We start from the raw sequence: 27,580 nt of genomic DNA, 5'->3' as shown, positions 1-27,580 counted from the left end.
GCAACTGCTTATTAAGGCCTCTGTCAAACCGCCTGTATTAAACCACGGTTTCAAAGAGGCTGAGCACTCTGAATAAAGATCACAAGCCACAGATTTGCTTAACGCTGCAGTTCAATTATTAGAGTGGCGTGAGCCAGCGCTGCTGTCCCCTCTGCCCGCCCCACACCAGCAGGTGACAGCCACGTGGCTGCAGGGACCCAGCCAAAACCCAAACCGCCCTGGCACCGTGGCAGGGACTGTCCCCCGGCGTGGGGAACCCCTCTTCTGGGACACTGCCACCCCCGGCTGGCAGCAGCTCTGCTCTGCAACCGTGCTGTGGGGATGGAAGTGCCACCAAGGACGAGGAGGATCCAGTCCACCTCAGCTCCAGTGCAGAGGGGAGCTGCAAGGCCTCAGAGGGGGTTGACCACAGGCACATGAGGAGCACCCAGTAGTTTTATCAGGCTTCGCTGCATCCCTGAGCCGTGGAGAACTGCACCTGCTGCTGGTCTCTGTGGAACCAATTTTCAAGGCAAATGGACCATCCTGCAAGTCTGCCCACCAGCACCTCCACACCCTCACTTGGGGACCCTCTACCGCTGCAGCGTGTTGGTGCAGTCTTAGAAGAAGGAAAAGGAGGAGGCAGGCATGACCCTGAGCTCAGCAGAAGCCAGGAGATGAGCCCCAAGAGAAGCAGAGGCTCCTGCATCCAGGTGCTCTGTAGTGTCCACAGAAATAGCCAACCCTCTGTCCTCGACATCCCTGGGACGGTAAGGAGCCACGTGCCAGTCCCTGCCTCAGCCCTGCGACAAGGCCAGAGGACCAAGGGTGAGCCCACACAGATGGCGAAAAGGACAGAGCAAAACCTGTGACTGAGCAAGGCAAGGAAGTGGGAGAACAGCGATTCTCCTCTGCTCTGGGCTGGCAAGGGGAGGGAGGGAGCAGGGACACACTCCCACCTCGGAGACAGCCTCTCTGCTGTGAATATTCCCACCCTACAGCCACTAGAAGATGATACTGGAAAGCAGGCACTTTCACTGGCCTCTGAAGTGCTGCTGAAGGCAGCCAGATAAAGAAAAGAGTCTACAGCAGGAACAGGAGAGACTATTTTCACTTGGGAGTTGCACCCCCAGGCTACGCATGGAAACATATCCTCTGCAACATAAGTGCATCAAGCCGTGAGGAAACCTGGAGAATTTACATAAGCCTTGAAGTTTAGGATATGCATAAAGGAGGAAATTCAGAGAGCAATCCTCACTTGGTCTTGAGTGATTGCTAGGAAGTGACGTTCTCCACATTTTCTGTGCTGCCCAAGGCTTCGCCCTTACGCAACAGCAGCTTTTGAAAAAGCAGCCTCAGCACCACCACTGTTTTCCCCTCTCTTGCGTAAGAGATTCTCCTTTTTCGAAGGCTCAAGAACATCCCCCGGCAAACTGCTCCCAGCACCAAGCCCCGACTCCTTCCCGCATCAGGGAGTCCTCTCCTGCCCGGAGGTTGCCCTGGCGCCCTCCTCCCACCCTCCGTGGAGCTCAACTCCGAGGCACCTGCAGGACACGTGTCCCCTTGGACACGCTGCTCTTTCGGAGAAGCAGATGAGCCAAGTGACCGGCTGACATCCTTCCAGCTACAACTGGAACACAAACTGGAGCAGGACACCTTCCTATTTTATTTCTATAAATGCCTACCACACTCCTTGCAGAGGGGGGAGTTGGGGAAGAACTGGGAGTACTCAAGTAAAAGGGAAGGTGGAGAAAGGGACTAAAAGAGGCAAAGTAGGAGAGGAAGGTGGGAGAGCAGATGGACAAAAAGTCCAGGATCTCCTAACGTGACCCAGTGAATCAGCACAGCGAGAGCAATCTTGTCAAGGAAGCCAAATGCACCAGGAAGCCCTAACCTGCTTATTGCATGCCTTATAACATCAACTGAGTCATTTCTAAAATAAGCAAAGGTTTGGGTCTTGGTTTTAAGGTATTACTTTAGGATAGCTACAGTAAACCTGTAGAGCTCTTTTGATCCTGAGCTACACACGGCGATGCACAAACAGCCCTGAAGAGCGATCAGCCAACCCGGCCAAAAGCCACGACCCGCAGGTGGCCAGCAGCGACTCCCACTCCTGTCCCACTCGCCCGGAGGATGCTCTGGGCAGGCACCGCTCACGGGGACACCCTGCACGTGTCCAAAATTTCTCCATCAAGAGCAACGAGTCTCTTCTGGAGGCCAGTGTGAGATATTCTCAGTTTGCAGCTCTTGCCCCAACTACGCCCCTTCCTCCTGCTCCCCACCTTCAGCACCCACCTTTCCGCGCGGAGCCTCCGTTCCCCGGAGCACTCACCGTCATTTCCCGCGGCGCAGAGAGGCCGCGGGGTGAGCGTGACCACGTGCCAGACCAGCAGCAGTGTTTGTTTTGCACTGATGTGAGCAGTATTTTGATCCAACTGTGCAATGCAACCTCGTGGAAGAGCTAATTCTCCTCCTGGCACGCGTTCCTCCTCCGGGATACAAACACCTCACGGGACAAAGCCCAACGTATCCGCCCGCGAATGAGCGATGGGGGTTGTTGCTGTGCTGAGGTGCAAGAAGCAAACCAGCCACCGAACGAGACTCCAGCCTCAGAGACAGCTTCATCATTTCTGCACTGAGCACTGCCCGCCATGCTCAGCCTTGAACGTGGAGGGACTAAACTTTTAGGATGAGGCAAGACAAACAGCTACGCGTGATGGATGTGCGAAGGCGTTGAATTGTAACGGATAGCTGCTACCTTGCTCCAGCCCCTCCTCGGGGTCTGGACCTCCGTGGAGATCCTCACTTTAGGATGTTCCCTCCCTCCTGAAGGCTTCTCTGAGTGACAGCATAGCGCTGACTCAAGGCTCTTTCCTCAGCATCCTCCGATATTGCCCAACAGGGACCACAATGACACGCACACATGGCACTCATACCAACTCTGCCACCTCATCGAGTCGCTTACGGGTACTTCTGCATCATGCCGAGCACTCACCGCCTTCGGCCCCACTCTGCCAAGGGCTGATGTGCCTTGGCACGAATTCCTCCTCCAAGGTGAGTCTGGGAAATTTCCAAAGTCAGTTCAACAAGCGCTTGGGCTCCGTTTGCTATTTATAGTTTGGCAACTGGGACAATGCCACCCAAGCATACCAGCTTCGCTTGCTCTGGCTAAACTCAAACCCAAACGACCGAATCCTGCACAACATACAGCAGCCTCAGAGCTGCCTAAATTCAGCACGCATTCATTCAGCGTTAGCAACTGCTGCTATATCTGGAAGATGGTTTCAAGGGAAGACAGAGCTCTCCAAGGCAGAGAAAGAAAACAAATCCTCTGCCTACATTCTGCAGGACAGCACTGCTCTCCTAAACTTCTTCAGCTCAGCTTAACAAGACCCAAGTTTTTCTGCTAAAAAGTTAACATTAACAGCATTAGCAACTCACACTACACCCCACCAGCCCCCGCCCACCTCCCGAACTCTGTACACCGCCTTGAAAGCTTCATGACACCATCACATCATCCAGCAAATGTACCAACTCAGATCTTCTCTGAGTGACAAAATCGTCCCTAACATACTCCAGGCCCGGCCCAGCTCCTCGGGGAAGGCAGTTCAGCAGAGCAGCCCGTATACGTCCTGAGAAAGGGAGCAGGGTGACCAGAAACAAACCGCATAGGTTAAGGCGCCAACAAAGGCAGGAAAACATTACAGCCATTCAGCGAGGCTGCTGGGCTGCAAGCAGCAGGGGCTTCTGCAGTATTTTTAGGGCAAACGAGAGACCAGCCATGCCAGCCAGGAGCTGAACCGCGCCGGGCTCTCAAAGCCTCAGTCACAGCGGGCTGCTCAAGTCTGACACAAGCCCACCCAGCTGCAACCAGAGTGTTCAAACTCAGCAGGGCCAGGACACGCTTCTCTGGCCGGCTGTCATCTCCCCCATTTTACCAACAACACGAAAGTCAGCAAAGAGGCTGCTAATAGGAGGCCGGCAAAGCCTGAACTGGGGAAGGATGCATTCCTGCCTTCGGGGAGCATAGCAAGGCGATGAGACACAGACATCGGACGGACTCGCAGCTCGCAGGACTGACTCACCTACCCGTCCTGGGCTGTCCCGTCCCTCTGGAGCAGAGAGCGGCTACGGGGCTGGATGGAGATCAAAAGGTGATAAATCAGATCAGAAAAACTAAGGTCTTGATGTTTGAATCAGAGATGGAAGAGGAGATTCGCACACCTCCCCCGCGAGAGTCAGGCAAGGGGGCAGAAGGAGCTGCCTCGTTTCGGAGCGTTGCCAACACACTTGTCTGGTTTTTCCCCTCCCCAAGGTCCCAGCTGTTAAATACAGGATTGTAGGATCTCACTGATTCTCTTAAAAAAGCACATATGCTATTGCATCCCACTATTTGAACAGAAAAAAGCCTGAAAATCTGAGCTACAAAGATTCCAAATACACAGCGTCTCCTTATTACTGACATTTTCAAACCTTATTTTTCTTTCAACAGTTTTTAAACAGTTTTGCAGCACCAACTTTCAGCCTCCCAAGAGTTGTTTCTATCCCAGTGCCCCATGGTGGGAGAACTGTTTGGCTTTAGCCACGTATCCCAAAGCTATCGGTGCTGCCACTCACACCTCTAGAGCCTCAAAAGACTTTAAGCAACCAGCCTCTGCTCCCAACACCAGATAAAACCTGGGTCTTTAATCCACAGCCCGATGCAGTGTGAACACAGAAACCAGGGCCAGAGTCACGACGCGCATTCTCCAGCCGTCGCAGGCCCGAATTCTGCATCTCTGCCCGAGCCACGACACAAATCCAGACCCGCAATCTCATGAGGCCACGAAGTTTATCACTTTGCTTGCCCAGATGCAACACTGAGTTGCACTGAAACGCCTCTACCAGATCAGAGCTGCACTGGACAGCACCCAGCACCGACCCAAAGCAGGAGCCTCTCCCTGCCCCAGGGAGGTTCCTGTCCAAGCCCCAGCAGGATGCCACAAAACTGTTTAATAAACTGCAGGAAAAGACACACTCGCATGCACCCGTCCACACTCACCTCCGTCCTACGCTGCCCCAGGACGAGACACACGCTTGCACGGACCAGCCCTAACACTGTGACTTGTGCATTCCCAAATGTCACATCCAAAAGGTTCAGGACCCTGTTCAGGACAGGTCTAACCTCATTATCAGCCCAGGTGCTGGTGCCTGCTGAGCTTCCAGCCTCGCTGCAAGCGCTTTTGCTGCCATTTTCACGCTCCCACTTCCTGCTCACATCAGGCAGCTGAGTAGGAAGTGCTGAAATCCTCCAGTCCTCGCTGCAAACCAGGAAGCGCTGGAGATCTCCTGAGAAAGGCCGTGATTTCCAGGCTGAAATCCTCTGCAAACATCTTGTCAGAGGTATCGCATCCGGACCCTCGAAAAGCGGGGCCCACCCTCCCCATCCTCCCGCAGCGTGCTGCTTTGACCATCTGCTAGAACTAACACAGGGCAGAAACCACTCACAGAACATCCAGTTGGGCAAAAACTGCTGCACGGGCCAAATCCTCCGGTCATTCGCTTCCCTTCCTCTCCCACAAGCGACACCTCGTCTCTCCTGCACCGAGCCAAGTCCAGCACATCTCAACACCGCCTCTGCAGGAGCCTCCCAACGTCCCATTACTCAGCAGAGCCTCGTAACATGCCCAAACCCCGGATCATACCTTCACCGTGGAAAAAGGTGTGGGAAGAGCTGCTTTTTGGGAGCCCAGGAATTGCCAGCAAAGGGCAAACCCTGGACGACCCGCGGATCTGTGGGCTGCAACGGCTCGTGTGCTCAGTCTCCAGATTCAGGCTACTCAGGGGATCGCCCGCTCTTTTCCCAGTGCAGCCGCTCACATCCTTTCTCAACGAGGTATTCGGAGAGGAAAAAAAAAAAGATGCTATTTCAGTAAATACACCCAAGGAAGACGCAACCCAGCAGAGCTGTTGGTGCTGCCGCTCCTCTGTCCTTAAAGCCTGGCTCCCGCAAGCACCAGCTGGCCTTCGGGAGGGAAAGGCGTCAGGATTAGAACAAAACCCTCCAGCAAACAGGCTCGGGGTTACCGGATCTGAGCTTGAAGGTGGCCACAGGCCCGCGGACCCCGTTCGACCCGATGAGTCGGGGACTCGAGAAGTCTCTCGCCGCGGCTCCGGCAGCTCCTCCAGCCCTTACACCCGCGTTCGCACGGGCTCCGCTTCCTCCCGGGCTGCTCTCGAAGCTGCCCTCGCTCGATGCGTCCCCAGGCACCCGCCCTGGCTCTCCGCCATGTGCCGGGATGCTCCCTCGCCCGGAGCCTGGCCAACACCGCGGCTACCACCAGCCCTCCGTGGCTACGGGGTGCACCACCACCCCGCCAGCCCTGCCCGCGGGCCCTGCAGAGTGACCCCCCCCTCCCTGACCCACACCCTGCGGAGGGGGCCCGGCCTCGGGGCACCCCTTCAGCGGAGCCCGCCAGCCCCGGGGGGCTTGTGGGGGTGCGGAGGGGGCGAGCTGAGCCCCTCCGGGGCGCATCCCCCCCTCCCCGGGGTGTGAGGGGAACGAGGCCCCGGGGAGGCCGCTCCCGCCGTGGGGACGGGGTCTCGGCCCGGGGGAGGCCGCTCCGCCCCCGGGGCCGCCGGACCCGCGCCCGCCGCAGGCCGCGGTGCCTACCTGGGGCGGGGACAAAGGCCAGGCCGGGGCGTCCGCGGGCTCAGGCGGCGGCGGCGGGGCGGGGGGCGGCCCCCGGCCGGGCCGCCATGGGCTGGGCGGCGGGCGCGGGGCTCGGCGGGCGGCTCGGCTCCACCTGCGCCGCCGCCGCCGCCGCCCCGGAACCGGGCGGGGAGGAGCGGCCCGGCCCGGCCCGGCCCACGGCGCCCGTGGTGCGGGCGGCACCGCCCCGCCGCTGCCGCCAATGGCGCCGCCGCCGCCCCCCCGGGCTGGGCTGGGCCGGGCCGGGCTTCGGCCCCCGGGATGCGGCCGCCGGGGAGAACCGGGGACGGGACGGGGACGCGGGAACGGGTCCGTGCAGCTGGGAACCGGGGTGCAGGCGGGGGGCAACGGGGGGATCCTGCACCCGGGACCGGCCCGGGTTCAGACGCTCAGAACCAGCCTGGGGATCGTGCACCCGGGACCCACCCGGTTTCAAACAGTTAGGACAGGCTTGGGGATCCTGCACCCGGGACCCACCCGGATTCAAAGAGTTAGGACCAGCCTGGGAATCGTGCACCCGGGACCAGCCTGGGGGTTCAAGCACTTGGGACCAGCGTGGGGATCCTTCACGCGGGACCAACCCGGGTTCAAACACTTAGGACCAGCCTGGGAGTTCAAAGACTTGGGGATCCTGCACCAGGATCAAAACCTGGGGATCCTGCACCCGGGACCAGCCTGGAGCAGAACCGGGGTTCACCAGCTTGAGCCAAATCGGGACTCGCGGAGCTGTGCTCTGCAGACCCCCTCAGCCGCCCCTGTTGCGTGGTTGGGCTGGAAAAGCACCTCCCGGGCACCGAGATCCCCACGGCCGCGGCCTTGCACCAGCCCCGGGCGCTGCCGTGAGCAGAAAATCTGCACCACGAGGAACAGGTGTGAAAAACCCCAGCGATAGCCCAGCAGGACCTATAACCCACCGCCGAGACGCCTAAAAGCATTCACAGGCATCGGCTTTGACTGCTGGGGCCGCTGCCTTTGGAGGGTGGCTCTGTCTGAGCTGCGTTTTGCTTGGACACGTCGTGCCATCCCTGGTTTACGTGCTTGCTTCACATGGAGACTATGTCAGTTCTGTCTTAACTTATTTTTTTTAACATCATAGAAAAGTCACACAGCAAGGTGCTTGCTGAATTCAGCCCCCCCTTGCCCACCATACCGTGTTCGGTCCTACCAAACCCATCCCTCTGAGGTCAGTGAGCCACAGAGAAGCTTCGCTACAGCCTGTAAATCCCAGAAACAGAAAATGTAAAGGTCAGGTTGGTTACATGCAGGAACTTAAGAAACTCGCCTCTTGCAGCAAGAACTCTCTGGTAAGGAGCTCTGCCGTTACTGCAGCTTTTTATCTCACTTCCCAAACCTGCCTGCTCTTTGCTCGAGAGAGTCCGGCACGATTCACAGACACGTTTCAAGAGGAAAAACTAGGAACTGCACATTTAAAATCTCTTGCAGCTGATCCCTGAGCCCAGACTCACTCAATTAAGTTTTGGAAAAGACTCTTCCACCACAGATTTACTTAAAAATCTGAAATGCAGCAAAGTCTGCAGCGAGAGCTGTATGACAGCGCAGAGAGGACAAAGCTGAAAACACGGGGCTGTCTTTGGCGGATTGGTGCCATTTCCTGCCCGTTTCCTTGGGCCTCGGTCCCCAACGATAAGTCCTTTCAAGTGGCCACATCATTTGGATTTGTCGCATCCGGCTGGTAAATATAAGGGTGGCTCCGGAGAGATATGGGATGTGCAAGCAGGAAGGAGCCATGAAGCTTGCCAGCCTTTTCTACTGCTATTTGTATTGGTCTTAAGTGCATTCTCTTTGAAAATTAAATACTATTAATCCGGAATATTACACGGATCACGGTCTGCCTTAAATTTAAGGAGCGCAGCGGCTCTTTCATTGGAGCTGAGCCAAACATTCCTTTTCCGAGCAGTATTTTCAGGTGCTCTAAAATCCACATGAAAATTTAGGTTGTCTTTCAAGCACCCAGCATGTAGCATCCTGGGTTTTTGACACTCTGGTCAGGCTCCAGCACCTCCCGTCTCTACATCGCATTGGGACCGGGTGATGGTTTCTTTTCAAGGCACCGGTCCTACAGCCACCCTGGGACAGGCACCTGTCTCAGGGCTTGGGGTGCTGGTGGGAAGGGACCTCCGGAGGCTCCAGTCCAGCCTCCCGTGCGGAGCAGCACCCTCCCCACCACCACAGCAGGGTGGTTGGGGCTTTGCCTCTCTTGGGCTGGTCACCTCCAGGGGTGGAGACCTTCCACCTCAGGGCTGAGAAACAGCCTCTACCAGCCACAAACTGTCCCAGCTGCTTTTTGTTGTAACGTGGCACCACTGGGAATAGGCTGGCTCTGCTGCCTTGTGCTTGCCCTTGGGCTGTGGTTAGACCTCTCCTTCATCTCCTCTTGCCCACCCTAACAGGGCAGCTCCCCTCACCTCTCCTTGGAGCCCCCAACCATCTCAGCAGCTGTACTGCAAATGCAGGAGCTGTTACAGTAAGGCCCAAAACTCAGGTCGCTCACCCATGGGAGCGCCCAGGAGCACCCTCATCCCCAGGAGGAGCGACCCACATTGTCTCATACCCAATAAATCTGTTATTATATCGAGCAGACCTGCTTCAACAGGAGGGACCATGAGCAGCTTGTCCCAGCAATCCCTCAGCTGAGTAGTCAGGACGACCCAGGGCGAGTGGGAATATGGTTCAAACCCTTGTTGCTAGAAGCCAAACTTGACCCTGAGTCCCCTCCATCCTGGGTGAATGTCCAAGCCACCAAACTGGGGAGAAAAGGGCCAGCAAACAGGCTGCCAGAAGGCCCTAATCTGGAGAGAGCTTTGCAAACCTCATTGGAGATAGGCACCTCCACGTAGCCTCAAGTAAAACTCCTGAATTGCATAAAATTGCAGGCTTAAGACCTTTCTCCTGCGTGACTCCCCCATCACCGTGCTGCGGGAGCTCACCCACGGACCCTCCCGGGGCCAGGACGGGGCAGTTCCCGTTGCAGCCAGACACAACGGGGTGCAGAAGGGATGAGCTGAGGGCAGGGCAGCGGGAGCATCCCCACAGGGGACCTAGAACCTCCAGGAAAGAAAATGAGCCAAATTCAGGGTGAAGGAAGTGGTGCTCAGGGGCTTCAAATCCCACTCAAAGGCACAGTGGGATCACCCGAGATTTCCTTCCTGACCGCGGCGTGAACAGCCGGCACTGGCAGTAATTGGGCTGCAGCTCCTCTGCAAGAAGACAGCTGCACTTCCAGGAAATCCAAAGCACGGGGGATTCTCCGACCACTGAATTACACTTCTCTTTTCCAAAGAAGAAATCACTTCAGATGCAGAGCAAAGCCCTGCCTCGTCCCAGGGCGAGGAGACCTGGAAGAGCTGCCGCTCAGCTGCAGTGCGCTGCATCTCCGGAGGTCAGTCGGTGCAGATGCAGCGAGATAAACACCGAAACCCGGGTGGGCAGTGGCTCTGTTTTTGCTGAGCTATTTTGCTCGCTCTTACGATACCAGAACAGAATATGGGAAGTTACATATCAAGCATGCATGCATGCACACAGGCTGGCACCCAGCTAAGCCCCAGTTACCAAGTGGTTATTTTCAGCACTCGCTGAAGCTGGGAGACTCAAACTGCAGCCGCTCACGGTCCATCTCACCTTTGGGGCTTTCTCTTTCCCTTTCATCTGGATTGGCCTTTCCTTCCCAAACTCTTAAAACCTCATCAATCCACAGTTTCATTTTAGAAATGCCTGGCAAAAGCTCATCTGAGGAGCTGCACGACCCTCAAACAGCCCCTGATAGCAGCTCAGTCCAGAGCCAGGACAGAGGGAGGGGATGAAGGCTTTTTTAATAATTCATAATTACCAAGGTTACACTTAATGCCTCTCTGATTTGGAAAATAACACCAGAACAGAAGTCCTAGTCATTTAAGATGGTTGAAAATTAATCCCAAGCTGAAGCTGGGGGAGATAATAGGGAAACCTCAGCGTCAGTGCCAGTGGAGGAAGCTGACCAGTGGAGGAAGCAGCGTTGACGTCCCTGATTTCATGAGCTGCAAAAGCACTGGCCATTTCCCGAGCTGGTGAAGAATCCAGCGCGTGGCTGGGGGCTGCTGGAGGCTCAGACCCCCGCCGGGAAGAGGGTCCACGTATGCGCCAGCCCGGGCTGTGCTTTGGGACCACGGGAGGAGCACGCCGCAAAGCAAAGCGGTGACAAGAGGGACGCAATGAGGTGCAAAGCCTGTCCGGAGGCATGAGCGGTGGGAAACCAGGACTCTGGGGTGGGTGAGCTGCCTCGAACCCACTGGTGAGCACCAAGCAGACCCACGGACACCCCAGGGCTGCGAGGACTCACCTGCCGGGCCAGGGGTCTCCTGGGCTGGGACGCTGACGTGCTCCTAGAGTCCCAGCGACACCAAAGTTGCCATGACAGTGTTTTTATGACTAACAGCTCATTCTGAGAACAGTCAACAACTTCACAACCTAAGTCCCAGCAGGCCCCATTCTGCATAAATTTGCATATTACTCAGTGGAGCCAAGCAAAGGTGTGATTGGTGGGGACCGTTCTCTATGGTTTAAGTTGCGCAGCAGCAGCAAAAAGGGTTTCATCCCCTTCATCTAGTTCTTTCTCCTGTTCAGTGCCCTAAATTCCCTTAAATTCATCCTTCAAAAAGGCTCAGACACATCGGGAAGGGCAAGCTGGGGGTTGGTCCTCCTGAGCTCAGCCAGCCCCTCCATTCCTGCAGGTTGCTCCCCATTCCAGTATAACCCCTGGGAATCTACCCCGCAGCAGCCTGGAGGAAGCTGGTGGTTTTGTTTTACAAAATAACAGCTCAAATGAAAGGTCAGATTTAGGGCGGGCTGGAAAACCAGAGTTTTTCTGGTCTTTGTATTCGACTTTGAAATTGGTGAATTTTTTCATGTTTGCATTTTGAAAAAGAAGAAGCAGCAGCCTGGCTCCTCCCGTTACAACCTCATTCAGAAATTCCCTGCACGAGAAGAGCAAAACTCACCTCCAAGAGCAAAAAGATCCCACCGAGATCTCCCTCCATGCAGGTGGCCAAAGCGCAGACTGAAGTTATTGGGGAATTGAACCAGGCGGCAGCCTTGGAGCGTGGGGTCAATCGAGATCATTCAACCAAAATTATTTTGGAAGCGCAGCCAGTATTTTTAGCCTGGAAAGCAAGGCACCACTTCCCTTTCTAGAGTCTCTCCTCCCTTCCAGACCATTGCCAGCAAGGCTGGGGCTCTGTTGCGGCCGGGCGGGGGGACATGTGCAGAACCCGCTGCCGGTTGTGAAAGAAACGTGCTATTTTGATCGGCGGAGATGAATGCGCTTCACCCCCACACGTTGTGCAACCCTCAGACTGTCGGCGAAGCAGACAAAGACGCTCCAGGCTGCCCAGGCTCATCCCAACTCCCCAGCAGCCGGCTCATGGCGAGTGGGGAGGCTTCCCACAGCATCCCCACATGGGCTCAGCCCTGGTGCTCAGGGTGGAGGAGAACCTGAAGAAGGTCATAGAATCCCAGAATCATCGAGGTTGGAAAAGCCCTTGAAGCTCCTCCAGCCCAACCATGAACCTCCCCCTGACCGTTCCCAACTCCACCAGATCCCTCAGCGCTGGCTCAACCCGACTCTTCAACCCCTCCAGGGATGGGGACTCCCCCCCTGCCCTGGGCAGCCCATTCCAACGCCCAACAGCCCCTTCTGCAAAGAAATCCTTCCGAAGAGCCAGTCTGACCCTGCCCTGGCGCAGCTTGAGGCCATTCCCTCTTGGCCTGCCGCTGGGTCCTTGGCTCAAGAGACTCCTCCCCCCTCTCTGCACCCTCCTTTCAGGGAGTTGCAGAGGGCCAGAAGGTCTCCCCTCAGCCTCCTCTTCTCCACACTAAACCCCCCCAGTTCCCTCAGCCGCTCCCCATCAGACCTGTGCTCCAGACCCTGCACCAGCTCCGTTGCCCTTCTCTGGACACGCTCGAGTCATTCAATGGCCTTTTTGGGGTGAGGGGCCCAAAACTGAACCCACTCATCGAGGGGCGGCCTCACCAGTGCTGAGCCCAGGGGTCAGATCCCTTCCCTGTCCCTGCTGGCCACGCTATTGCTGATACAAGCCAGGATGCCACTGGCCTTCTTGGCCACCTGATCTTGGTGTGCCTGGGAGGAGGAAGGAGGGTGGGCAGTGGTGGCAGTTCCCCACCCAAGCCTTTGCTGAGCAGCCGGGCGCTTTCCTAGTTCCCACCCATCACACCACATCACACCAAGTCACGCAGCAAACCGGAGAGCTGGGAAATACAGGGATAAGGCTGGGAACATTTCCAGGGCTGGGGGTGACTCCTGGCCCCCCAAATGACAGAGGCCACAAGGCTGGGCATGTGCCCCGTGTGTGGCAGGCACGGGCAGCCCTATTCTCAGCATCTCTCCCGGCCTCGTCCCCCATCCCAGAGCCCCCCAGCCGCCAACTCCTGCCCGCCCCAGCTCAGCACCGCCACGCTCCCCTTCCCACGCCTGCTGCCTGCAGCCTCCCTGCCCGCTGCCAGCGGGAACATCTGGAACAGCAAGAGGCCATGTAGGTGGTGGCTGTGGCAGGTGAGGAGTGACTGCGGTTTCGATCAGACGAGAGCAATGCTCCCCGGCGGAGAGCATCCGCTGACGTGCGCTCAGCTCCCCGGCCCGCCCTGGTTTATAGAGCCGCACTGGGAACCTGGGCTGCCGCCAGCTTTCTCCTGGCATGGGCTGTCCTAACCGGAGCCCTGGGAACAGAAAGACGCCTGGTATCTCCCCGGCGGTGTGTGGTGGCAACCAGGCGAACGCCTGGCCGTTGCCAGCGTCGGGAGGGCTGTGTCCAAGCGTGAGGATCCTGCTGATCACAAGGAAGAACCTGGTAAAATGAGGGACATGGCAGCCAGCAGCTTCCCCCCTCCCCGGGACTGATTGCATCCTCGTGGCTCCGTAATTACCTGAGCATAAGAGGGGAGTTCACAGAGCTGCAGGTGGGACCCACAGCCTCGGGGACAGCCCTGAATCCTCTCCCCTGGCTTTGTGCTGATCTCTGTCTTCCTCTCCCCATCCACAATCTTTCCATCCCGAAACCGCAGCTCCTTCCACCTGCCCGCCCTGCAACCACAAAGCTCTGCTCTCGGGGCCCGTCCAGGGCTGTGCATGGTCTGGAACCCCAGGTCACCTGTGGGCCTCACAAATATGAAAAAATGAAGGTTTCTCCTGCTTTCCAGGGGAAAATAGGGTTGTCCTTGTTTCAGATATATTTTGGCCTCAGCGGGAACTCACAGTCTGGCAGTAGGATGCTTTTAGCCTCATTATAAGATGCTGAAAATCACTGTTTGCTCTCAGGAGCTGCAGATCTCCTGCTAATGCTCCAGCACACAGCGTGCGCTCCAAGCATGCCCTTATCTTCCACCTACAGACCAAGCCAAAGACATTTCCTACCCCACTGGCCTGCGTGGCAGGGCAGATCAAGCTGCCTCTGCTCCCCGCATCCGCACAAGCCCCGTCATGCTGGAGCGGGGCCACAGCGAACAGGGCACCCGGGGCAGCGCGTCTTGGCACCAGCAGGTTTGGAGACGCGATCGGAAGGGAAACGCGCTCTGTTTTCTCAAATCCTGTCTAAAAACCTCCCCTTTTTCCCCTCCCAATTTTTTCACTGCTAGGGATTGAATTTGGGATGCTTGGGAGGGTTTGAGGCCAACCTGCTGAGCCTGCCAGCAGCAGCGGGACTGGCTGACCCAGCAAGCAGGTGGGCGAGTTGCTGACTTGGGCACAAGAGTCCTTGATGCCTTTTTTATTTGCTGATGTGTGATACGAGAGCAGCAACTCACACCCTGCGTTGGGCAACGTGCAGCTGGGCTGGGAAGGAGGCGCCGAGCGGTGCTTTGGGTAAACAGGCACCGGTCGGGTCTCCGGGATGTGTCCTGGGCACTGAGGGGTTTGTGTTTCATATCTCAGGGTCTCAACTGTTCAAGTGAAAGAAGCGGGGTCAGAGTATGGGCCAAGCACATCCTGGCCACGCTGGGCAAGCATTAGCCCACTCCCACTGCAGTTTTGGCCCCAGTTGCACCCTGCCTGGAAACGCCAGGCAGGGCTGAAGCAACTTGGCAGAGCTCAGCGTTTAAACTTCTTGACTTCCATTCAGTAAATGTAAAACTATTCATATTTAAATGCAAAACGCTGGGAGCGTGCAGACACTCTGCATAGAGGAACTTGTATAATAAATAGTTTTTCTCCTCCACAGGCCCTTGTCTTGCACCGCCTCCGCGTACGCCGCGGTGGGTCCACCCTCTGTACGGATTCAGCTGGGACTTGGGCTCTGAGGACCTTCGGAGACCTCACAGCGCCCATCAGAGAGCAGAAGTGGCAGAAGCCCTCGAGGGGCTGCCACCAGCCACCCCCTTTCCCCAAGAGCCCCGTCCTCCGCCTGTGCTATGACATTTGCTTGGCAGCCCAGAAGTTTGTTTTAAATAGACACTCCTTGAATAAGACCTACAAAAATACCTTCACCGTCCTGCTGCTGAGCGTGAAACCACAGCACAGTAAAGAGGAACCATCGACTTTAAAAAAAAAGATTAAAAAATAAAAATAATCACACTTCTGCCTGCCTGTTTCACCCTCCCGTTGTTGTTAGCGCTGCCGCCCATTGCGCAAAGTGAACGGCAATTAGAGGGAGGGGGTGATGCCAACGCCGAGGCCGGCGGGTGGGTTTGCTCCAGGTCTGCAGCCCCCCCCGCGCAGCGCAGCCCTGCGGCCGCCTTCCCCTGCTGCTCCTGCGGGGCTTTCGTACGGCCCCAGGGGAGAGAAAAACATTTGTTTTAAAAACAGGAAAATGTGATTGTAAAACCACAACAATGGGCTGGGGAAAGAGCCGGAGCAGCTCTGAATTCAGCTTTCGAAACAGTCTTCAAGTTGACTAAATGTTTCTGTAGCAAAGGCTGCCCGCGGCCCCGCGCCGCACGCCCTCTCCTGACTCCGGGAGCAAATGCAATAACTCGGTGGCTTCATCATCTCCCTCATCTCCGGGTGCCAAATCTGCACCTCCCGTTTCAAACCTCCCCGATGGGATTTGCCGGCACAACCCGGTGGGTTCCTCGCTGCACGTTCCCTGTGAAGCAAGGCACAGCCCAACTTACACGGGAGTTTCTATAGACCCCTGCCTTTTTAATATCTCCTTAAAAACAACTCCGATGGGGCAACCAACCACATGAAAGCCCATCGCCTGTACACACAGACCGCTACCTCTTCTTTGCCTTTTTCATTAGAGAAGCTCAGGCCAAACAGTTTCACAGAAAGGGGCCGCGTAAGTTTAGGGCACTTTGCAAATGTCACCAGCTGAGTGACTGGAAATTGTTTATTTCCCTTTAAAATGCCCAGAGGGTTTGTATCCAGATAAAGAAATAATAGCCGGCAAAACTGTGTTTTCCTAAACACCAGGAGAATGAACAAAAGCCTCTGGCACGCTCTGGGCACCGCTCTGAGCTGCGGGGCACGTTGGCATCGGAGGCGGTAACCCACCCTTGTGGCATGACCTCCTCGGCTGCCGGTCCAGAGGCCACCCTGAGTCCCCGCTGCCACCCTGTCCTGCACCTGCAGCAAAAAACTGGCTCTTTTTCTACCCTCAGGTGGGGTTTGGGGAGCACCTGAGCATCCTGCGCTCTAAAGGTTAAAGCATGGGCTTGCTTGGAGGTTCCAGCCAGCTGGGAAGGGCTCGGGGTCCCGCTGCTGTGGGTCCTGCCCATCCCTCCTCCCCTGGCCCCAGCAGAGAGGGGCTTTGGGTGGCTCACGGGGCTCTGCAGGTGGCTTTTACTCCCCAAACCTTTCAGGCATATAAAGCAGATCTATCAGGGCACAAAAAAGACAGTTGCACCTCATCTTTAAGATCTTCAGAGCCAGCCTGGGCACAGGAACCACTTGAGTTTAATTAAACTTGGCAGCGACTGCTAAAAGAGAAACGGCAGTTTCTCAACCTGACCCAGACAGTTGTGATTTTCTCATCAAGCCAGTTAGAAAAAGGAAATATTGATCTGAAGCAAGCAGCTTGCCATAGGTTGGCTGATAGAAAACACAACCGAACTGACCTGGGAGGGCAACTTTCCATGGGCACCGTATCAGTCACACAAGTGAAAAACCACACGTGAAATCCCTGGGCAGAGCAGGTACAGTTCATCTCCAAAATAGCCCAGATGACTCATGCCCTAGAAAAGCTGTTCCCCTCTGTCGACTTTAAAGTGATGCTCAGGTGAAGACATCTAAAGGGAGGTGAGCTGAGCCTTCAGGAAAGTCCCACTGTCAGATCTACGTGCTTGGCTCCTCCAAAGCCCGACACACCTCTGCAGGCGCAAGGATGGGCCCCAGCTCTGGCACCTGCCCTTGAAGAAGGTCAGTAAAGATTCAGAGTCCGTATGTCCTGTGCTGTGTGCACCCAGGGAAGGGTCATGGGCTGAAGGAACTGTGATCGGGGGTGTCTGCAAGGGGCAACATTTCTCAGTGTAGGAGGATCTTTCTTGTCCAACAGCAGAGCAAGAACCAAATGGAGATAAACAGATTTCAATGAGAAATAAGGAGCATTTAAGGGATGTTATAATCCATCCAGGGGCAAGGTACTTTCTCCATCAATTCAACAGCTTGGATCAATACCTGCTCTCTTATTAATTAGAATGCGGAACTCACCCAAGCGCTCCAGTCCTGGGGTGGGAAACACTGTGAGGTCAGACTGGGCTAGAGAGGGAAGACCAATATGTTTTAAAGCTTCATGACAGCAACCGCACTGTCCCCTTCCTGGACAGGGTCTACCTGAATGGCCAGAACTCCATCTCCAGACTTAGCAAAGCAGCCGCGCCACCAGACTAGGCGGGTCTGCAGGGGAAGGTGGATTCCTGCCTTTCAAAAAGGCTCAGAAAACACATCAGGAATGACCGTGTTAGCAAATCTTTCCACCCAGCAAGCTATGACCTCAGCTCCCAGCCTGCCTGCAAAGGCTGGAGGCAACGCTCAGCTCCTTGGTGCCGGTTCACCGGCGAACGCGTCAGCAGCGCAGACGGGCGACGTGGAAGGGATTGTATCATGCTCAGAGCTTGCCGAGAGAGACACGCTGAGAGAGCCAGGAGCTGGGCACCCCCAGGGTCAAGGAGCTGGATGGGAGGAGGACATGCCAGCTGCTGCCAGCAGATGGGTTGAGATGCGAGAGCACAAGCAGCAAAGTTCCTGCTATGGCCAGAAGAGTTGTCGTAGGATCACAGGATAATTTAAGTCTGAAGGGACTTCTGGAGGTCTCTAGTTCAACCTCCTGCGTGAAACGTGGACAGCTATGAGACCAGAGTAGGTTGATTTGGACTTTGGCCTTGAAAGGCTCAAGGATGGAGCTCGCACAACCTACTCCAATGCTTGACTGTCCTCACAGGGAGAAGTTCCTCCTCATATCCAGCCAGAACCTCTCTTATTTCAATTCATGCTCATTGCTCCTCCTGCCATGCACCGTGTGAAGAGCCTGGCTGCAGCCACGCAGAGCATCACCAGGTCCCTCCCTGGAGCATGACCTAACCTGAGGAACTGAAATCATCTCCCAAAAGCGGGTCGGGCGCCTCGGCTGCGGGGCCCAGGGCAGACACAGTGCCACCAGGTGGGCACAGACACACCTACAGATGCCCTCGCAGCTTGCTCAGAAACATCCAGAGCTTGTAGTCCCTGGCAGAGAACGTGAAGAGAAGTGCCTGATCCAAGATTAATTCAGCTAGGCCAATAAACCCACCAGCTTCTGACAGCCTGGGTACCCCAGGGGTTGCTTTCACCCAACCAGTCCACCTTCTGAGGTCAGTTTGGGCACCAGCTCTCCTCCTCTTCTCCCCCAAGTTGCACGAGGTCTGACAGCAAAACTTTTGACAATGCCTCCGCACCTCAAAGCCACAGAGGAGCCCAAACACACTTCTGACAACTGCAGAACGAGCAACTTCAGAGAGCTAAAGGTCACAACCAAAAAGTCAAATATAATCAGTTGCAAGGATGGAGATGTCTAAAACCTCTGGGCAAGGATGTTCCCAAAGGCTGTTGAGCAACCACATCCTTCCCACAGCCAGGCCAGTCCTGATGCCTTCTGCTTTTAACTCACCCAGATGTCCCTCCTGAGGAAGGCTGCTGAGAAGGACAGCTCAGGCTGGCCAGCACGGCAGTGCCAACGAGCCTCCTGGCACCACGAGCTCCCGGGGCCACCACGAGTGGGGCCGAGGTGGCAGCCCCGCCAGCAACGTTGCTGCAGAAGTGGCCAGACCTCCAAGTGAAGGGGAGTTTTGCTCTCAGGCTGAGGTCATGTTTCCATTTCATGCTTGGCAGCGCTGCTGGCAGCCTTTCCACGGCCTCGCAGCCCTTGGGATGCCACGGCAGACGGGCCAGGTCTGCCAGGGACTCCCGAGCTGGCTCCAGGCTGCCTCCTCGGCTCAGCCCTCCCTTCTCCCAGGACGCGCCCATGTCACTGCCATCCCAGAGGAGACCTTCTCCGCTGCAACATCACTCAAAGCAGCTTCCAGCAGTGGTAGACAGTGGGTGCAAAGGCAAAACCTCTGAGTCTGGGGACTGGGGTTTCCTCCTGGAGCTGGGACGTGGGCCAGCTGTGCTGGGAGCCAGGAGGATTTCTGGGTGCAGCTACACAAAGTGCTCTGGAGGTGCCGCTGAAACCCCTCTGTGATGGGGTAGGATGGAGGACGATGCCAGCGGAGCCAAGGGGAGCAAGCTGGGATGTCTAGATGAGCAACCCAGAACTGCTCACATGACAGATCACAGAAATCCTGAGAAAGTGAGGGGACAACCCAAGGCATGTGTGTGCCCCAGCCAGGGGGCTGGCAGGGAGGGTGGCCAGGAGATATCTGAGGCTGCTCTGCAGCAGCTGGCAGGGACCCAAGCCTGCCTCTGGCCAGTTCCCATCCTCCCGGAGAGTTTCCGGGACAGACTTTAACACTTTGCTGGCTAAGCTGTGGCTTTGGTTGTGGTTGATGGCATCTTTGAAACGGAGCTAATAACTCTGATGGGTTTTTATCTTGTGAGGGAGGTACATAAAAGTTGGAGGAAGAAGGTTCAGGGAGAGGCATCACAGCCAGATGCCGATGAATTTTTCTTGGGACAGACATCAGCTGGATCCCACCAAAAAGCTCCTTGTTGTTCACACCAGCCTCTTCAAGGGCCACCTTCCCTTACGGGACAGAACAGTGAGGTCTCAGCCCAGTTTGGAGTTACTCGCCCTGGGAGCAGCCCCGTGCTGCCTACTCACCCTTCCCGCCGCTCCTGCCCGCGCCCCGAGCCCTTTGTAGCCTCTTCAGCTTTGACTCAGGGTCCGTTTCCTCTCCACCTCCTCTTGCCAACAGCTGAAGGTTTCTTTTCCTCTCCTACAGAGCTATCCCAAAAAAAAGGAGCAGAAAATCCTACCCATGCACACTCCCATTTCCAACACACACCCCAGATTTTCTCTCCCAACCTTCTCCGCTGCAGTTGCCCATGATTGATATGAACATTTCCAAAAGAGTTATTTTTAAAAATAACCAATACTTATAGAATGAAGCCGTCTAGCTTGAGGTTTCATTGAGCAACGTTTCAGCTTATTGTGGTCCCCGTTACATGGGTGCTACCCTCGCATGAGCTTTGAACATGACACCCGACAATTTTTAAGGTTTCCTTTTAACAATTGTAACCTCACCATCCTCACGACCGCGTGATTACTCATCCGCCAGATTCAAAGTAATCGGTTGGAAATCATCCTGTTTTGGTTAAAAAAAAGCCCCCCCCCAGACTCCTAATAATGAGATGTGGCTCATTCTCTGCCATTGCTACAGGGTTTGGTTCCATCTGTGATTGTAGGGCAAGGAGCTGGGTTCACCAGTGAGGCTTTTTCTAAACACCAAGAACAATTAATCCAAACCCATCATATCCTATTTCCCAGGAAACACAGAGAACGACCAGATGAACGTGGACTGGGCATAAAGTTCTGAAATTGCCACCAAAGGAGCTGTTATTTGTCAAGTCTGCATCTTTTCAGGTTTTCTTTGCCCAATGACAGCTCAAGGCTCTAAGCTCATGCTCAGCCCTAGGAGGACTTGGGATATCAGCCCGTCAAGAAACAGTAAAAAAAGACCTTTTACCCTTTTTATCCTACCAGTAGGGAACTTTCAGGTTTTTGATACAAAGCTCAGAAACACCCATGGTAAGAGTGACCCTGTGTGTGTGTGTAAGCTTTAAACACCGGGCTTCCTCGCTCTACTTCTATAAATAAAGTGGTTTTGATAACATTAGGTACAACAGCCTCGCCACTGTGCATGGCTGTGCCTTCAGCAGCTCTGCAAATTAACCTCTGCAGCACGCAGAATAGGTAAATTCTGCTGCTTTTAGGTATTTCCAGTCATTAGTTGAAGGCATTTGCAGTTTTCCTCCCTGTGAGGGAAGCAGCTCTGCCGTGGGTGCCAGCACTCTCTCCCGCTGCGTGAAGCCTTCCCGCCTGCTTCTTATCAACACCTTGTTTGAGTTTTCACAGCCCCATCCCTGGAGTTTTCACTTTTTCCTCATTTTTCTCATCTCAGGCTGTCACTTACAGGCCACTCGCCCAGTGGCATTGCCTTGATTCCCCACCAAAGCCCAAGTTCTCTCTTGTCCCCACTCAGAGTTTTACTGCTTGAATCAAGACACCCCCCAAGGGTTTTTTCCACAAGGTCTCACCTCTGGTCCCCATTACGGTCTGGCCACAAACTGCAGAGTTCACAAGCCCTCCAGAATTGCCCAGCAGACTCAGCACAATCAAAACTGTTATAAACGCTGCATTAGAGCCTCTTTTTTTGAATTCTTACCTGAAAACAGTATCCTTCAAAAGTTTTAGTCCTTCCAGGACCGCACTGTTATCCAGGGGTTTGCGCCAGCACCTGATAACTCAAGCGCAGACTGTTAAAAAAAGCTTATGACCTCTAATACAAAAGGATTTTGAAGCAGCTATCTTTTGCTCATTTTGTTCCCTGCAGCTTTCCTTGAAGCCTTCAGTTACCCCAGAGCATCCTCAGTGGCTTGCAACGCTTTGGCACTTGCCTCGCAAGCATCTTCTAGCTGCTTTTCTCACTCAGTTTCTTCCCTCTCTCCTCCAAAGAAGCATTTGGCCTCGCTGCTGTAGGCGGGGAACAAAGACAACCTCGAACCAGAGCTCCTAACTGATGAAGCTTTAATACAAGAGGAAAGCAACAGAGGAAAGAGTGGGTGAAAGAGAAGAGGGTCTGCTACATCTCTCTCCTGCTCCTTGCCAACCAACTGTAATTGACTCTACTTCGCACTAATTGTTGGCTGTGATCTGTCTCCTGCTGTAGAGAACAGCCCTGAAGGTGCTTTCTTGGCCTGGAAATGGTCATAGGAGCCCTGGGATTAAAAGCCTTCCTGCTGCATGAGGTCTACAAAGTTCCTCCACTTCCTTCCCCACTTCTCAACAGCATCATATCACATGTAGGGATCATTTTCCCTTAGTGCTGTGTCCTGCTCTCCCTCTCCTTTCTTTCTCACCATCCCCCTCAAAGCCAAAAGACAAGGTGCTTGAAACACACTTGCTGTGCGGTGCCAAAAGTCACATCAGATGCCTAGAGATCATGAGATTTAGCTTGAAGGGTCCTGATACTTTAAAAGTGTCAGCTCTTCCAATTTGCCTCCTGGTTTCTGAGACATCTAGAGCACCCTGAGCGTGTGTTCCGCTTTCTCTACAGCCCAGAGAACCAAAACCTTTAGTTGGAAATTCCCAGGCTGAGGTGTGGGAGCAGTACACCAGTTTCAGCACTTCTGAGGTAGGACAAAACTCAACAAATTCTTCCATCACAGCTTCCCTCCTCCTAACTGTGGTGTCATGACCGGCACATTTCTACCTTGATGCGATTTTTCAACCTACTCACAAAAAGAGAGTAAGGCAGTACCAGGGGGTGGCAAGAGAAGAGAGGAGAGCTGTAATATCTGTCTTGGGATGAAGGAAGTGGAGAGATGCTCCCCATGTCCTGGCTCCAGTCACGTGGCCCAGGCCAGGGCTCTGCAAGGTGAGTGCTGGTGTATGGACAAAAAGTCGTTCATGTACTGTAAGAGAACGCTGCAGCTCCTGTATATCACCGTGGCTTAGCTCCGCAGAGCTGGAGGCTCAGGTTAGCTCCTGTCCACCAAAGCCACCCATGCCGTGGGTCATACGGCCACACCACGTCCACGGTGCAGCACACACAGGAGGCTCTCGAGGAGCAGCCATGCCATGAGAACTTCATGCTTTGAAGGTGCAAACCTGTAACTGAGCATCTAGCCTGGAAGTTGGAGAGCTCTGGTGTCCCGCAAGAGCCGGTGCTGCTCTCTGCCATGCTACACCTGCTGCGATGCCTTTCTCACCTGAAAGAGGGGAGCTACCCCCACCTGCTAGGAGATTGGCACGTGTATGGCGAGCAACCGATGGCGAACACGAGCAAGAACTACCTGCCTGGTTGGCCATTCCCTGCCTGGCTGATGTTCACCAGGAGATCCTCTGTATTAAGCCTTTTACTACGGCCCATCCATCAGAGCATCTCTCAGCTACTTAAAACACCAGCGGCTGTGCCAGGGGATGGGGATGCTGACCTAGGGCAAGAGCAGTCAGGAATGACACAGTACGCGCCACACAAAAATGGGTCAACCAGACTAAAAATCCCGAACTCCCTGCGTGCTCTTGGACGGGGTATGGTCTGGGTCACAAGGTGCCGAAGCTACGAACGCAGCACACACCGACCGTATTTCCTGATAAACGCTACCCAGGCTCTTGAGCAGGCTGGCAGCTCACTTGGCGGTAAGCAAGACGCAAACGCAAGCTTTAACAACCCATCGGAGCCTCCTCTTCTCCGTACCTTGCCGTTCACTCCCCTCCACCTCCACGTCTCCTCATCCTCCTGAGCAGCTCAGGCCAGGGGATGCCTAAAACCACCCATGGAGCAACGGTGGCGATCACAGCAACACGACAGAGGTGTTCAGCAAAGAGCAGAGGGTAAAGAAAGCCCAAAGACACATTGAAACACAAAAGATGGGTTGGACAAGAGTAGCCCAGAGAGGACAAGAGTACCTTTGTTGTCAGCGCTCATCTGCCCAGTCAGAGCTGCCTGCTGCCCTTTAGGTTTCCGTCTCTCTTTTGCCCCAGTGCATGTGACAGTCCCCAGGCAGAGCAGCTCTTTAGTGTGGTCTGCACCGTGTGTGGCGAGGAGCCCGAGCCCTGCTCTCTAGCTTTCTTCTCGGTGCAGTTTCCATGCTCAGTTTCAGAATGACGACCTCTGATGCTGTGCTGCCTCGGGCAGCTGCTCACTCTCTCGCACAAGTGGGTTTATCTCGCATCCTTTCATTTTACTCTCACACCCAGCTGGGGGCCAATCGGTTTCAAAATAAAATGAAGCTGCCAGAAGCTCTTGGGACTCTACCAAACTTTTGCAAAGACTTTGAGCTGTCGCAGAAAATGGCCTGTTTCCATGAATGCTCCCACTGGCATAATTGGTCACCCGGGGATTCCCGGACAATGAATATCCCAGGAGCAGATGCAGCAAGATGCCCAGTTTTATATCTGGGTGGTGCACAGAGACTAAAATTGGAGCAGCGTTGAAGCCACCCACACTCACCCAGGAAGGGAAAAATCCCTCCCTTTGAGATTTTACAAGCTAAAGCTCAGATTTCCAAATGGCAGCAGACACCCACGCAAACGAAGGGCCGGTCCCAATTAACAAGACAGACGAAAAGAGAAAGGAGATGCTGTCCCCCCCTCAGCTCTGCAAGAAGGGTGAGCTGATGCCCAAGCGTAATGGGCTTGCTCAAGGGCCCCGGGGGGTCTATAACAAAAGCAGGAATTGCCCCAACTTTCCGTTCAGCATCTCAGAGCACCAGTGTCACCCTCCCTGTGCTCGGCAGCCTGTCCCTCCAGTGCGATATTTGCTGTGCGCTGGCTGTTTCCGCAGCCATCCCTGCGGGCTGCAGCTCCGCTTCCGCGCCGCTCCAGAGCAGATGGAGGAGCCGGGTCCTCCACTGAGCAAATGAAGCTTTTGACATGGGCGGCTGTCGATGGGAAGGCCTGGAGGTATTTCTGCTGCCGTAGCAGTGAGACAACCTGTGGCGGGAGTCCAAGAAGGACTCCAAGAACAAGAGGGCGAGTTCACAAACTATCGTCATTCGAAATAGCTGGAGGCAGAGAACCTGGGCCTGTTCTTCTGCTGGGGAGGACACCGCAGCTCAGACAATGTAGCAGTGTCTTTCCCCCACCATGCTGGTGGAAATTAGTTTTCTCCCTGTAATTGTCCTTCTGTTCACAAATCGCTAATGTGCGCTTTTAGTCTAAATAACTTTTATTTTAGGTTAAAGGCAAATGGCAAATCAGGAGAGAGCCCAAGTGAAGTTTCCATGAAGCAGAAGAGTTCCGTCTGTCTCCCCTGCCATGAAATGAATTGACTCCCACCAAGTGATAGCTCTTACCTAGGAAGGACCATGGCACTGGAAGTGGGTCCCAGGGCCATTAAGTCCAGCAAGTAAGTCCACCATGAACATGGTGCAAAATTGTCCACAGCAGTCCACTGCCCACGTCCCCACTGCGGTATTTATTGCTTAAGAGCAAAAACCACCAACCATAACTCGGTACACAAAGAGAGCAGGAGAAATTGAGGGCAACAACGGAGCCACTATTATTTTGAGGGGGATACAACTAGGAAGGAAAAGTGGGCAGTCCCCTGGGTAAAGCTCAGGAAGACCCAAATCCAGCACGGCCTCAGGGAGAACTTGGGGATTCACTCTCATGAGTAAGATAACCTGAGCCATATAATTTTCCTTCCTTATACATCGTCAAGGTATCAGGCATACAAGAGGCAGATAAAAGAGTAAATGTTCCCCAACAGAAAAGGTTTATAAGAAATACAGGGTCCAATTATCTTCTTATGCAACACCCCTGCAACTTATAAAATCTAAAGCTGTAGGACATAAATCAACCACTAACTGCCTGGGGTTAAAGAGAAACTTCCTCTCATAGCAACCTATTGCGTAAGTGCCTTTTAACGGGAGCTCCTATCTTCTGAAATCTCTGTTACAGAGAGGCTGACTGGTCTATAGGGCTGTTGGGACGAGTCTTTACGACCCTTTCTGTGCCCTTTTGCTCTGATCCATCTTATTGTCTCTCCCTCAAGCTGACGAGCATCGGGGAGGGGGGGGCAAAGCCAGCAGCTCCCCGCTTCGTGCTGGGGTTACCGCAACACGCAGCTCAGCTCCAGCTGAAGTTGGTCCCACCACCATCGTGTCCCCATTTTCTGAGCCCCGCTCTAAGGACCAGGCACTTTAGCACCTTCCCCAGCTCTGAGTCAGGTCCTGGAAAAATTCATAAGGGATTAGTGAGCGCTCTCGACTCTTTTTCACATGCAGCCTGTTCCTGCCAGCTGCTTAATTGGGGCTGTCCCCGAGAAAGGCTGGAAAAAGGCTCTTGGGTCTGGCACTTGCTTATCCTGGGGATGCAACTGGGAAACTGCAGCAGGATCCCACTCGGAAACTCACAGCAGCGTTACTGAGACCACCCTGCAGCCACCACCGCTCTGCTGTCCACGGAGAGCTGAACGGTGCCGGGGGGCTGGTTCCCCCTGGCTGCTGTGAGCATTTGCTATAAAACCCCTGTGAGCCCGAGCAGGGGGTCCTGGCGGGAAAAAGTGTCCCCAGTAGAGGCATCAGATGAGAAGCAGCCACCCGTGCCGCTCCCCGAGGCTGTTCAGCAGCCCCCGGAGCTGGCTGCGATGACACTTGCCCACCCAGCCGCTGGGCACCAGCTCCAGGTCTGGAGCCGGTCAGCAAAGTCCCCATCCTCGCCAAGGCTGTTCCTGCTTCGCTTCCATCCTCCACGGCTTCCCCCAGCCCACCAGCGGGCTGAACTGATTTCCACCAGCCATTTCTGGCTGAAACTAATTTTATTTATATTTTAACCCTTGCCTTACTCCTCCCTACCGCTAAATAAAACAGAAACAAAAAGAAATCACTGCAAGTGGCAGCCACCAGCCTTTGTAGCACCATGTTATGGCAGAAAAACCCCGCAGGGGTAGGGAAAGCCGGTGCTTTCGGTGCCCCTCCGCCTGCCACTCCCCCCGTGCCATGGGATACGTGAGAGCTCGGTGCTGGGGCTGGTGTTAACGCGCTGTTTGTTTGGTGACTGTTCTGCTACGGTTATTTTTAGCCGGTGACGCCTGGGGTATTTCGCTTCAGGATGTCCGGTCTGAGCCTCTTTCTGGGAATCCCATGTTCTCTAATTGTAAACAGCCCCATTCAGTTGCTTGCAAGCGCGAGAGGCCCCGACTTATGCAGCGGGGCTGTCAGGTGTGAGTCAAACAGGAAGCCGCTGCTGTGCAAGCGAGCGAGGTATTAGCCATGAAAAAGTGCCCTCAATTAATCCGTAGGACCTGGCCCCACAGCCCACCCCTGGCCAAGCCGATTTACCCGGCCAGTGCAAGGCTGGGGCGTTGGGGATGCTGCCCGTGGGATGCTGGGGTTTGGCTCTGCGCCTCCTCCACAGCAAGGTTTATTTGGAGGTTTGGTGTTGCCTGTGTCACCCCCTCTGAAAAACGAGGTTTGGGTAATTTTGAGGCCCCAGGTGCTGGTTGTCACTGTAGGAAAAGGGCTCCGGAGCATTGGAAACATTGTACGTGGATGCGTCGCTTCAGGGACACAAAGACATCGGGGTCTGGATGGTGCTGGGAGTCTCTGGGTGCCTGGGATGGGGCTCAGGAGGGGAAAGGCTGGAGCTGGGGGGTGGTTTCAGTCCTGTCCCCCTCCCCGCGGGGCTGAGACGAAGCACTCCACCCCCCTGACCTCAGAAACTCTGCAACCAGGTGATTTGGTCCTTTGCTAAAAGGGGCGGCACGCTGCTGCCTCTGGGCACGATAACCAGCCGGGGTGACTCAAACACACGGCCCCCACGC

At 55.0% G+C, this 27,580-nt stretch overlaps 1 protein-coding gene across 4 annotated transcripts in view; it reads right to left on the bottom strand.

Annotated features, from left to right (window-relative positions):
- Positions 1-27,580, bottom strand: part of HDAC7 (histone deacetylase 7) — an 89,350-nt gene that overhangs the window by 49,464 nt on the left and 12,306 nt on the right. Inside the window, exons 1-2 of one of the 4 annotated variants that reach the window (XM_074807551.1) lie at positions 6,632-6,747; positions 5,664-5,841 (exon numbers count right to left, since the gene is read on the bottom strand). The exons of 1 other annotated variant lie outside the window; for it this stretch is intronic. Coding sequence is in view for 2 of the 3 variants with exons in the window: in XM_074807548.1 (XP_074663649.1) it covers positions 23,722-23,740 (19 nt within the window). In the remaining variant the exon portion in view is untranslated. Of the gene's footprint in view, positions 1-5,466; positions 5,527-5,663; positions 5,842-6,631; positions 6,748-23,721; positions 23,741-27,580 lie in introns of those variants that run through there. 2 more of the 4 variants (XM_074807548.1, XM_074807549.1) reach the window with 2 other exon arrangements.

This window comes from Strix aluco, chromosome 27 (genome assembly GCF_031877795.1).
Source record: "Strix aluco isolate bStrAlu1 chromosome 27, bStrAlu1.hap1, whole genome shotgun sequence".
NCBI lineage: Eukaryota > Metazoa > Chordata > Aves > Strigiformes > Strigidae > Strix > Strix aluco.
This window is presented reverse-complemented; position numbering and strand designations above follow the sequence as displayed.